General features: G+C 48.9%; 1 protein-coding gene across 1 annotated transcript in view; it reads left to right on the top strand.

The window, feature by feature from the left end:
- Positions 1–13431, top strand: part of LAMA5 (laminin subunit alpha 5) — an 84610-nt gene that overhangs the window by 23824 nt on the left and 47355 nt on the right. Inside the window, exon 3 of the mRNA XM_040079701.1 lies at positions 12229–12346. Coding sequence (XP_039935635.1) covers positions 12229–12346 — 118 coding nt within the window. The remainder of the gene's footprint in view (positions 1–12228; positions 12347–13431) is intronic.

Raw genomic sequence — 13431 nt, 5'->3', positions numbered from 1 at the left:
GCCTGTGTGTCCTCTGGGAAACGTAAGGATGCACAGATATCCAAATGTTGGGCAATTTACCCTCTGTGATTCAACTGTTGGTGTTGTAGTTGCTGTCTCTACAAAGCTTAACATGGAGCCTAAATCACCTGTTGTGATTTAGGCTCTCTCCTGCCTACGTTCCTTTAAAAATTATTGAGTTATTTTTGCTTCTTGCATTTTCTGTGGCAACAGCCCAAAACTAATGGGAAAGGCAGGAAGGGACTTTTCAGATGTTCTAGACCCTTATTCCCAATATGGGAAATGCTTTAAAATATCTGCTTTCACCACGAAAACTGCAGCATATTTTCACTTAAAAATAATGTTTAATAAGATGCTTTTAAAAGCAAATTAAAATACCAATAGAAGCAGGAGGGTATAAGCCAAGCATTAAGAAAAAACCCTTGAGGATAAAATGAGTTTGTGAGCAATTTGGTCTTGAACTCTGTGGGAATGGGACTAAATCTGTGAAGTCTTCCCAGATATCCCAACATAATTCGAAGCCCTAAAAATAGCCCCAAACGTGAATAGCCTGGATGGCCTCGAAGCTGCTTTTCAAGAGACTTTTAGTGTTGTCAGAGTAGGTGAACACCCTGCAGCACATCCAGGATTCAGGAACCCCTGATGAGTCAGCTGGGGGATTGCTAATTGGTTAGCGCTCTTCATTAGCATCAGTCTTTGATGGATGGGGCTCCCGGGTTTGCTCCTTCAATAAGCAAATAGCGGTGGGGCACAGTGGCTCTTTTGGAAATGTGGAGCGAGTCTAAAGGGCCCAATTAGGAGGTCCCAGGGGGGACTGCTGCACAGAAGACCGCAGCCCTCGCTGCTGCCGGCTGTGCTGGCCCAGAGCCCACGGCAGTGATTTATTCCTGGGCTCCAGCGCTGACCCACAGGGCTGGGAGGAGGTGCAGGAAGGTGCTTAGGAGGGAGCTCTGCTTTGAAACAAAGCAGCTGATTTCCTTTCACCACAGCCAAGCCTTGCTTATCTCAGGAGATTGTGATGGTCTCCAGTGGAGCCTCTGCTGTCATAACCGTGCTCTTCCTGGGCAGATAGGTTTGTGCAGAAATCCCATAGCGGCAGCCTGGGATCTGATGGAGCTGTGACTTGGTGCTGGTACCAGGCAGTTTGGGGCTTTTTGGTTTGTTTTTTTGTCATTTTGGTGGGTTTTTTTTTTAAGCTGGCAGATGAGAAGAGCTGCAGGAGCTGTTGTAGAGAGGCTCAGCTCAGGTGTGTTTTGAGGCATCTCATGGATGCCTGGCTGCTGTTCTGGGTCTGTGCAGATGTGTGGATCCTGCTGTGCTATCAGGAGAGGGCTGCTCACCCACCTGGGATCTGTCTTGCTGGTCTGACACACGTGGGGATTTCTCCCAGTGGTCATACATGGATGCTGTCCAAGGAAAAGGTCCTCTTTGGGATGTGTTTACCCCAGCCAGACGGAGAAGGTTGTTTTCTCCAGCTCCTGGGAAACACTTCTCAGTGCACTCTCACAAATACAACTGCAGGAATCAACTGCTTACAGGGTTGTTGTCCGAAAAGTTTGCAATGTGAGTTGTAGATAAGCTGCTTAGTACATCATACCCAAGAATGGACCACAGTTTATATTCCTGGCACAAACAGAACTGAGATGTGTTTGTCTTTTTCCCTGCTCCTGTGCTCCCAGTGGATGCTGCCCAGCTCGAGGTTACTGATGGGCTGCAAATAGTTTGGTCTGGGGGAATTCTGTAGTTACCCTGTCCTCATCAGCCAGGAGAGATTATTTCTTCTCATCTCTTCATGCAAAACCCCCTCTTGCCTCTCCAAGTGTGCTGGGTAGCAGGTTGATGAAGATTTTGGGCTGGTGTTTATATATATATATATATATATATAATTTTTTTTTTAGCTCATTCATATTGTTCTGTGATGCTCTATGTTCTTTTTGAAGCCGGGGCAGGAAGAGGTTGGAGATAAGACAACAATGAAAGGCTGGAGTAAACCCTGCAAGCAGAGATAATGTACTTCAGAGAATATGGGTGAACTGGCAGTCTGGAAAGTTCAAGGAAATGTGAACTTTTGGCCACTCAGAATGATTACTTTTCCCACCAACTCCTCTGCACAGCCTTGGCTTGTGAGGTACCCGAGACAGCTTTTAGTTTAATTGGGACCACCTGTTAGATACAAGTTCATAATGTTCAGACTTGTATGACATCGAATCTATTACTTTGCTATTTTTTTTTATTTTAAATATTGATTCATTTAAAGGATTTTGCTCTTAATACCTGGCCTAAATCAAAAAGTTTCTCATGTACCCTCCTCAGCTTTTCCTCCCCTGAATTCTTGTCCACGGATCAGTCTTGTGATATCTGAATGAATAGCTTCTAGAAGAAATTTATCAGTGTGCATTTTGTCTTGATTTGGCACGCTCCCACCCCAGCTTGTTGGGAAGTTGGTGTTTTATCGTTAGGGTTTTGCTGACCCCGTGGAGAGAGGTCTCCTTGCTGCCTGCATTGCAGGTTTCTGTCTCTAAGTGCCTGGGTCTGGGAGGTGTTGAAGGCACAGGGATGATGGGGAGGTGCAGTGAGCTACAGGACGTGGTTGCAGCGTCACACTGGCTCCAGGGGCTTTCAGACACCTTCAAACAAAAATCCTTTCTTGAAGGTTTTGAAAATTGCTGAGTGTTACATCTCTCAGGACCTCGGTTCTCAACCCAAACTGAGAACCCGGCAGACTCCTTTCTGACTCTGCCAATTTCTTTGCTTGGCTTGAAATGCCCTTGAGGGTTCCATATTTGTAGGCTCCCCACCTTTATTGGGGTGTAATTTACCCACAGACAGCGTTTGGTAAGTTTAGACACCAGCAGTACAGTGTAGATGCCACATAATCTGCCACACAAATTTGCCTCAGTGCTCCCAAATCCTCAGCAGCCCGCGCTGCTTCCATACAGAGATGGTGCAAAAATCGATGTCCCGGCTGCGCCGCTTTTTAACTGCGGAGCAGAAGAAATGCAGTGGTACGAAAGGTCAGACCAGATTTTTTAGTGAGTAGCTGTTTGGAGGAAATTGAGGAATTTTGGCCCGTGCTGGCTGAAATTCCTGCTTGGTTGTGTGGGAGCTTCATCTCGGGGGAGGCAGCTCCGCTCACAAATCCATCGAGGCTTCACCTGGACTTTTATTTGTAAGGACACGAATGGCTTGCACCTTGCAGGGTGTGCTGTGGTGGCTTGTAAGAACGGGAATTGGAGGAGGTGTGAGAAAAACCCCTCTGCCTCCTTCCAGGCAGGCTCAGGGAGGAGGAGGAGAAGACCTGAGCAGGGCAGAGGCTCTGAGCTCTGTCTGGGCGTGGGCTGGCTCTTTTGTCACAGCTGTGCCCATACATCTGGCTCTGGAATGTGCCCTGCTTTAATGGCTTGGTTTCATCACATTCACTGCCAGAGTCACGGATTCCTCCTATATGTTTGAAAAGCAAACAATCCATGACTGAGGACACTGTTCCCTGTGCGTCAGCACGCAGGCAGCTGCGGGAACGCTTACACCGAATTAACCCAGAGCTGTTAAATTATTCTCTGAGGAAGTGAGAAAGACGAGTAGCAGCGACTGATGAGCTCTGGGTGAAATCCTCTCACGGTGGCGATGTCGTTGGCAGGTAGAGGAATGAACACGGGCTTTTAATGGAATTCTTTTCCTTGTGCCCAAGGTCATGGTTTCTGCGCTGTTGGACTGCACATTGATAAACAGGAGGTACCAGGCAGGGCTGGCGTTACTGAAAGTCTTACAGCTCGTGACTTTCAGCCCATTCCTCTCTTGTCCCAGCAGCAGGTGCCCAGGGAGGCCTTACAGACAGTATCTACAGCTGCTGGGGCAGTTTGGCAGGGAGGAAGGGCCTGAACTGGGCTCTCCTCCCAGCAGCCATGGCCAGTCACTGGGGAGCAGAAGAGGGACAGGTCTGTCTCTAAATCTGGACTTTCTCCCCAAGAACTAATGGATAGACCAGGCTTTTTTAGCCACGTGGGGTGAGGCTGAGGCAGCACCATCCTCCCCTTCATGTCCCCTGTGTGAGTCTTTTTCACAGGGCTCTCAGCTGATGTCCTTGGAATGCAGGTGTGCGATTGTTCCCTGAGCAGAGGCAGCGCTGGGATCAGCCGCTCTTGAGGAGTGCTGTCCATGTGAGCAGGGGCATTGGAGAATGACCCAGATGGACTTAAAAAGGTTCATTTCCAGATCAGTGCCGTGCTGGAGCTCAATGTGAGGTACTGTGCCCTTTATCCTGGGCACAGGGACTGGCCGTCTCCTTCCAGGACAGAGATGTGTTCCTTATGTAAAATTTGGTGAATTTCCAAGGAGATTTGTTTATTTCCTTTCCAAGTCTATCTGGCATTAAAAGCTGAGTCAGTTCTTTCCCATTAGTTACAAAAATCCCCCCTCTCCCTGAGTGTGGAGTGACAGCGCCCTGAAGAGACTCTGCTTCTCTCAGTCTCAGATAACTGCAGTCACTTGACATTCCTCAAGTCTTAACAATTTCAGATTTAGGCTGCAAGCACACCGCTTTTTCTGTTTATAGGAAGGCATTTTTTTCTTCTGTATGTTCTAGGATTATGAGAGTTTCTGCTATGTTGTAATTTTTATTTTGCTAAAATAATCTCAAACTCCTGCTTGTTTAAGGGAGGATAATTAAGGCAGTGGACCCAAGGCCCTTTGAAAATCAGCTTTGAGAACCACGTGGGGTTTTTTTCCCCCTCTGATGAAGTAGGTGACTGGATTTATTTGGCTGGCTGTACTTGAGTGACTTCCATTTAAATTCCTCTAGAATACCAAGTCTTCCTGGGACACCTGCTTATTGCTCACCTGCCTGCATGAAGCTGCTTGCAGGAACTTTGGTTTTTCACTTCTGTACATTGGACAGCACAGCACAAGCACATGGCTCTTCACAGTGAGGGCCATCAGGGCACTTTGTGTCTGTGTAAAAGAGTTTGGTTTTTTTCCTTTCAGTCACTTTTTTTCTTACCCCTCTTCTCATGTAATACTATATTCTACTGGGAGGAAGACCGTGGTATGAACTGCCACTAATCCTGCCAGCTAATTATTAATTGACGTGTTTTCCCAGAGCACACCACTCCTTAAATAAATTACCCACACATTCCCAGAAGCTTCCTAGGAGCATTTAACCATCAAGGACAATTGACACCTCAAGGTAAATAGTCTGAGAACCTGAAATCCTTATAGTGTCTTATCTCTGCAGCACCAGGAAGTTTTAAGGGTCTCTTTACAGCCACCTCTGTACTGGGTTTTTGATGGTGTTTGCAGGGGGATTAAAGCAACTGGAGAGGGTGGGAGTCCTTGTGGTGGGGGGAACCTGACCCTCTCCACATCCTCTGGGCTCAGTCAGCTGCTGGGCTGAGCTGGCCTTGCAGAACAGCGCTTTGTACCCCTTTTACAGGGTGCCCGAGGACAGGGGAGTCCACTTAGCCATTCCCTGAGGTGGTAGCTCAAGTTTGGGCTAAAAGACAAATACTTAAATCTTGCCTCTAATGGGTTACTTAACACTTCGCCCAGCAACTTAGAAAGTTGCAAAAGGCCATCTCAGTCAAGTGCAGGGAATCTCCTACTGCACAGTGAGAGGCTGGTGTGGGCAAAGTCCTTCTCAGTAAGTGACTGAGGCCCCATCCCAAGGAACTCCAGCCATCCCCCTCTGTCCTGACCAGTTCTGCTCTGCTGTGATGCCTCTGGTTTCCCAAATCTGGCCGCAGTGACCTTTGGGTGACTGATCTGGATTCAGAAGGAACCCCAATTGCTGGGCTATAACAGCTTGTGTCGGACCACGTACAGGTTGGTGTGTCAGCATCCCTGAACCCTGTAGCTGTGTGGCTCGTGCTGTTTGCAGCTCCAGGTGGGCAGGGATTTAACAGGACCTTCCTCTGTGCCTCTCCTTAGTGCCAGCTGCCTGAACCTGCTGCCCTGCTGGAGGTTATTTCTAAAACTTGGCTGTCCAGATCTTCAGCACTGTGCAGGCCACAGGCGATGGTTCTGCCCTGCCACGTGCCAAGTGCTGCAGATTTAGTCCCCCAAGGATTTTTGGCAGGAGGTGTGTGTGGCACTGGCGGGGGGGGGAAGGACAGCTTGTGCAGGAGGATGCTGTGAGGATAAAGCGGTGCTGTGTGTGAAATCGGTGGACGAGCCAAATCTTTCTCAGAAGTGGTGTTTAAAGAAAAAAAATCCTTTGTGGAAAATGCTCCATCAGCTGTTCACCTAAGCCAAGCTGCTTAGGAAGGGAGCAGGCACTGTTTAGAAAATAACTTCATGAAGTATTGGGCTGCTGCTGCTGTTTGGTGACAACTGAGCAGGCTTCATGCTGGCTGGTAGCTCTGAAGCTGTGGTTTCATGGAGAGTGTTTTCTTCACTCTCTCTCAATAAAAATCCAGAGTTTTGAGAGGAAAAACTTGAAAACAAGTTGGTGCAAAACAGGTCTGAGTGCTCACCTCCCTCCCAGCCCTGCCGAGGTGTTTAATAGCTGCCACTTTGCACCTCTGTCCTTCCCCCGTGGTGAAAGGGATGGGTGGGTGTTCCTAAAGCCTGGCTGTCGAAATCTTGAGTTAAAGCACAGGGAACCCTCTCATTCAGAACCCTGTAACCCTCCACGAATAAGTTGGAAAAAGGTAATTTTTAGGAGCGATGATTTGAGACACAGACGTACAAGAACAAGCCAGGAGTTGCTGTGAGGAAAAGAGCAAAATGGGGGCAAAGCATATTTCGGTGCACACCCCTCTTTCAAACACTGACTTTTGTGCTTTTATATGTGGGGTTTGTTTGCTCTCAGGCACTCGAGTATTTCATAAAAAAATGACTGGATAAAAAGCCGTGCCCACTTGGAGGGGAGGCACCTTTGTTTGCTGCCTGGAAGAGCCGAAGTAGTTCTTGTGTGATTGAAAGCTTTAAAAAGCAGGCAGACACTAAATGTGAGAGATCTTATTAAAGGATTTTAATGGATGGGCTGGGGAGAAATAAATCTGCCGTAGGACTGCAGAAGCTCAGCAGGGGGACAGTCAGTTGTTAATGAGTAAATTCACTGCTTCCATGAGAATAAATGACTACGGGCAGAGGATGCAAAAGGGGCAGATGGCTGACCTAGAGAAATTCAAAGTGAGTCAGAAGCTCTCTGCCTTTCCAGGGCTTTTCCACCTCTTGCATATTTGCTCATGGGGATAAAAGGTGCCCAGAAAGGCACCTTATTAGCTTTAGCTGCTGCCAGGGCTGTGGTGCCAGCGCTGCCGAGCGTTTCCAAGGCTGATTCCTGGCAGCTGAGCAGCCTCTCGCCCGGGCTGTGGACAGAGGTGACCTGTGCTCCCAGAGGGATGATTCCCCCTGGCGCTGTGGATTGATAACCCCATCCAGGCTCTGACACCTCCACGTTTTCCAGGTGAGCTTGTGGCTGCAGCGATGGACCAGGCAGTGCCTGGGGGTTGGATGGGCTTGGGAGGGAGTAAAATCATTTGTTTTTTGAAAGTGAGGAAAAATAAATTAACACTTCCCCACACTTTCCATTACAGTTCTTTTTTCTGCTTTCCCTGCTTCTGAGTTTTGCAGATGCCTGGAGCTGCTGTGCAGTGACCCAGACCGGGGTGCCAAACCCCCCAAAACGCTGCAGGTGCCTGCTGAGGGTGTCCTGAAGCCCTTTGCTGTCATATCCAGGAAGCCTCGTGTGTCCCTAAAGAGTGGGAGTTGTTGCTCATGCCCTGGTGTTGAGCTGCTCCTGCTCAGCAGGTCCATCCAGTCATCCCAAGGGGATGATCCAATCATCCCAAAAGGGGATGAGCGGTGCTGGTGATGCTGTCCACACACAGGGCGATGGAGCAGTGCTTAGGGGGAGGTTGAACTGCTTTGTTTTTACATGGTGTTATTTTCATAAGTCAACAGCAAAGGTAATAAATCTGTCCTGTGGAAAATTAGCGAGTGGTTTATTGTATAAACTGCTCCTTGCAGGGTTTGGGGCCGGGAGCAGAGCTGGGTTTAGCTCCCAGCCAGCACAGCCTGCTCAGACTTTTTAATCCCAGAACCAAAAAGAGCTCCTCTTGCTGTTGGTGAAAATGTAGTTGTCAATATTGCAACAATGTGAAGATTTATTTTGGTTTTTGAATGTTTCTGTGTGGCTTTGAGGTGCCTTGGAGTATCAGTGAGACTTGCCCCAAACTCCCTCACCAAAGAATACACAAGAAACAAACCTGGTCCAGCTTGTTGTCTTCTTCCCACGTGTACATCCCAGAGCTGGAAAAATGGGATCAGTGTCCTGAGGAAAGGAATAGAGAAGAAATGTGTGAGTTTGCCATCATGTGCTGCTCACACAGAGGGATGGATGAGCAAATGGACAGAGAATGTTCTCTGAAAGCAGCTGAGTTTCTCTTGACTCTCAGGAATCTGTGTTTACTCTTTAAGTCTTTGCACTGTCACACTGGGCAGTAATCAGCATTATATTTTAATGGTATTTTAGTGCTGGATAAAGCTGCCCACCGTCTAAAGACACAAATGGATGGTGTGTGGGGCACAGAGGAAATGCCCTCATCTCCATCTTCCCCTCCTGGCTCCATCCTTCCAGGCACTGGGGCAGCTGCAAGTGATTGTTACTAAGGAAACTTGCTTCAAAACCACTAACAGCAACATCAGCTACATGTAGAGATGTTACTATTTTCAAAGAAATCTGGTTGCTGATTAAAGTAGTGTCAGAATTTCCTGGCTGGAAGGTCGTTTTATGAAATTCCAGAGGCTGGTCAAAGGTTGAGCTGCACCTGGCATGTTTTCAGAGGTAGGGAAAAAGAAGGGATCTGCCTGGAGACAAGTGTGAGCATCAGGTCTGGTGTTTCACCTCTTTTCTCCATGAAGAAGGGAAGGAAAAAAGTCCAAAGTGGCTGGGAACATAGAGGTTTTTATTCATCTGACTGATAATAGGAGCTAAATAAAGGCTTTGGAAAAAAAAAACCCAACCATTTCCCTTGCAATATTGGTTGGGCAGAACTGTACTGGAACTAAACATGGAATGAAAAGTCTGGCTTTTCTGCCAGCTCTATTTTTAGAGCTACTCCTCCAATCTTTGCATCTGAGTTTTCTCAGCAGATGCACTGGAAACAGGCAATTTGCTGTTATTTTTTCTGGCCAGGCTGTGATACTCTGCAAAATAAGGATGTTGGATGGAGGGGCAGGGGACTCTCCAGACTGGACAAAAATCCCCCTGAATACCAGGATGTGGATCTTGTTCCAGGTTTGAGGTTTGCTGCGGTCACAGACTCCTGAATATTTTCTGTGCTCCATTAGGAATGACCCTTCCATGCTGGAGGGGGAATGGTTGTGCAGTGTTGGCTGGCTTATTTGTGTCCCAAGATTGCGGTCACAACTGGAATAAAATCCAGCAGCAGCTACAGATGGATTTAGGTATGGAGAGCGGAATTGTGTTTGGCTTTGAGAGCAAATATCTGCCCTGGCTTTCAGCTGAGTTATTGCAGATGATGCTGACATATCCAGCAAGAGCCCAGAGGTTACTGTGCTTTCCTGTGAAAAGCAGGAATGGAGGATAAAAGGTTGTGGTAGCCCTGGTCTTGGACATCTAACCCTGCCAGTGAGGCTGGGATTTGCCTTCCAGAGCGCTCCCAGCAAGCACGGACACGGTTTTATCTGCAGTGCCCTGAGTGTGTGTGTGACTCAAAATGTACTGACACCATCTCTACCTCCTTCTTTCAGAGGGGTCAGGAGCCTGTGGCAGCTCCAGGGCCATCTACACCAGAGCTTGCAACCTGCAGCACTGAGGTTTTTTTCTGGCTCTTGTTTTCACTTCGTGAATCTCTGAGCCCAAGGCTCGGTTTTGTGTCAGATTTCACTGTTTGGGTAAAAGCTGCCCCAGTTTGCCTGTGTGGTAATTCATGAGGTCCGGAGGGAGGGGACTGAGAACCAGAAACACGAGAGGAATTGGACTCCAAGATGTTTAATTAGGATCACTTTCTTCCAGCACAAAGCTGAATAAAGAGGACAACCCCCTAGAAATTCCGAGGGATTTACTGGCAATAAATTCATGACTGGTTTAGCAAAAAAAGAGAGGCAGAAGAGAGGGATGCACCTGACATTTCTACATCTGTGTTTGTGGTTGCTGTTCATTCAGAGCAGAGAATCCCCTGTGCCTGCGGCCAGAACATGTCCAGGTATTTTTGAGCCGTGAGGAATTTTGTCCGGCTTCAGGCAGTGCTAGAATCCAGCAGGAGCATTAATTTATTCCCTGCAGAATAAAGCTGGAGGAGGGTTTAGAGTAGAGGGAAGGTGTAACTTCACAGGCTGGTGTTCAGCCCTGTTCCCATGCCAAGAGGCAGATGTTGAGCTGTGAGAACTGGTCCTGCAGAGAAAGCAGCTGCCTGAGCTGGGGCCTCTTGGGCTTTCCTATGGAAGAACAGCTCTGCTGAGAGGGTAAGCAGGCAGAAAACAATCTGCTCCTCGAAAAAAGCTTGGTCTTGTATGCCTTGATAACACATATGGTGCAGAGGGGAGCCAGGGCAGCACTGAGGTCTGTTTTCCCTCAGTTTTTGAAAAGGATTCCTGTTTCCCCCTTGGCTCTGCTTGAATGTCTTTTGGCAGCAGAGAAGTGAGTTGGGTGACCACTTTGGTTTCTTTATTCTGGATGGCACCAGAATTAGCCGTGCAAACCCTGAGAGTGGTGACAAATCCCACCCTCCTGCCCATTCCCAGCTGGAGAACAGCCTCTGACCTGCTGTGCTTGCTGTTCATGTGGATTTCCCAGCTGGATTTAGTTCACTCCTCCCTGAGCATCTCTCTAAAGCCCCTTTAGTCTAGACCCAGGTGTGTTTTCAGGTGTCCCCAGCCTGCAGTGGGAACCAGCCAGACCAATCCCCCTGGTAAGTGGAGGAGAGGCTGCCCCAGAGGCAGAGGAGCGTTTGGGAGCATCCTGAGGAGGTTTTTGCCTGAATGTCCTGGGGGAGGAACTGAGCTGGTGCCAGTCCTCAGAGCTGCCCACACCCCCTTGCTCCATATCACCACACCAGCACTCTGCCTGACCCCAGCAAGATCTGTGCTTTATAGATGGCTGGGTGGACTTAAATACCTCTTTCTTGTTTCTCCTGCCCGTTGCTTGCCCAGTCTGTGTGTTGTCAGGGCTGCTTTGGAGGTGTGCTGTTATTAATGCCTGTCCTGTGGCTCAGCGATGCGTGTGGCCGGGCAGGGCTGAGGTGCTGGCTGCTGTTCTGGCTCTCCTGCGTGGCTGAGATGGGCACGGAGCCGTCCTTCTCCTCCCCTCGCAGAAATGTCCCTCTGCATATTTGTCAGTCTTTAGGGGGTTGTATGCTCATACAGCCCCAGCCCTGCATAGGGAGGGACTCCTGGGCTATAAATCTCTGCTTTTCAAGCACTAAACTCCCTTTTGGGTTGTTTTTGACATTAGGAATTTCCTCTGATAAGAGAACTTTATTTGCCTTTAAATATCACTTTGTGACAGGATGATGGAGTGGGGATTCTTGGAGTGAGCCGGTGCCAGCCGGGGAAGGGAAATTCTGCTGGGGCTTTTGTTTCTCTCTAGCACTGACATTGTAGCTCTTTAAAGACTAGGTTTATTTTATCCTTGGCAGGAGTGTGTGTGCACATGTCAGTGTCCAGACAAATGGGAGCAGCCCAGCGTCGGAGCCAAGTGGGTCTCCTGCTCTCCCCTCCCTGTGGCACCTGGGGAAGAGGAGCTGTGCTGGGTTTTTCTGGAACAGGCTTTAAAACACAGGTTGTGTTGGTGAAGCAGGGCTGGTATGTGGCATGCCTTAATAAAAGCAGAAAGAAGGATTTTGTGGTAGTACAGTCTGCAAGGTCCAGTCGGATGTTCCCTGGCTGGCAGGCCAGTGTGTCACCTGTTACCCCAAGAGCTGCCCAAAAGCCAAGTCCCCAGGGCAGCACTGTGGCTGGTTTGTAACGCAGCCTGCTCAGGCTAAGCCTGAGGTGTCTGCCAGCACAACCTGAGTACAGCCTGCAGCCACAAAGTCTGAGCTGTGTTTGCATTCAGTGGGAGCTGAGCTCCCTAATCTGCCTCTCTGCAGCAGCCGTGTCGTATCACCGTCCCTTTAGATACGGAGGATTTCGCTCCGCAGGCTGCTTGTGAGCAGCAGGAGCTGCAAAGTGCCAGCTCATTTATTCCACTTGGAGCCCGTGAGGTGATTTCTGCTTTTCAGGATGCCGCAAGCAGCCATCTAACTCCTTGTTCCTCTCTTTCAGCTCTTCCACGTAGCGTACGTCCTGATCAAGTTTGCCAATTCCCCTCGTCCTGACCTCTGGGTGTTGGAGCGATCAACTGATTTTGGCCTCACCTACGAGCCCTGGCAGTATTTTGCCTGTGAGTATGACAGGGGGCTGCAGCTCGGTGCCAGGTAGTGAGGCTGTGGTGAAGATAACTCTGTGCAAATACAGAGTTGGGTTTGGAGCAGTTCCTGTGTCGTTGCTGTGATGCAGCACATGTCTTCTGTTTCATCTGCCCAATAAGGCTGCTAGAGTTGAAAGTGAAACGCTCCTCAGGAGGAGGACTATTTTGCTCTCTGGTGCTAAATGTGTTTTTTAAAACACTGCCAGGATGTGTATGGGGGTGCCAAAGTTGGCACCGGTGTCCGCAGTTGGGTGTTGTTGATCGAGGTCTGAAGGTGAGATTTCTTATCTCCTCCCCGCCTTCCACTTTCTGGCTCTTCCCTGTACCATGCCAGATTGTATTTCAGCTCCTCCAGAAGCCGGGCAGCAGCTCTGTTCCAAGTGGCTGCTATCACAGAAAAGTCTGGATGCAGAAAACATTCCCTTGTGCTTATCAGCACCGGAGATTGGATGCAGCCTGTGCAGGGCAGGGAAGCGCTGTCCTGCTGCTCTGCAAGGTGGGATCAGAGACAGCTGGCTGGAAAGGAGATCCAGTCAGTGCACTTGGCTTCCCAGTTCCCTGATTAAAACCTTAAGAAACAGCTGGTTCTACAAAACTCTTCTCCCAGAGGGTCTGTGGGGTAGCCGGATGCCGAGGAACTTGTTAACCACCAGCTCCTCCCAGGAGCAGCAGCAGTAATTGGGAGAAGATGTGAGTTAAGATCTACAGCCAGAGCTTAAAACCTGGCAAGAAAGGACTTGGGAGCACTCAGAGGCCTTGCCCTGGGCTGTCCCTAAAGGCTCATATTTCTGGCTTACCTGTCAGGCTGTGCTTTGGATTTCTGGCCTCTTCTTGTGCAAGAAAGAGCTGCAGACGCATTGCACTGTGTTGCCTTAGCAGTGGTAGCTCCTCTCTGGGGCGGATGTTTTTCTCCCTGCTGTGTGCTAGTAGGGAATTACTGCTGTCAAATTCCTGCTTTGCTTTTTTTCTGTCTTCTCTGGGAATTTCTCTGCCAGCTCTGAAGCCTCTCTTGGGGCCCATTGCAGTCATGTTCCTGCGTGGTCTGGAGCTGCACAGGG

The sequence above is a fragment of the Hirundo rustica genome, chromosome 16, assembly GCF_015227805.2.
Source record: "Hirundo rustica isolate bHirRus1 chromosome 16, bHirRus1.pri.v3, whole genome shotgun sequence".
Lineage (NCBI taxonomy): Eukaryota > Metazoa > Chordata > Aves > Passeriformes > Hirundinidae > Hirundo > Hirundo rustica.
This window is presented reverse-complemented; position numbering and strand designations above follow the sequence as displayed.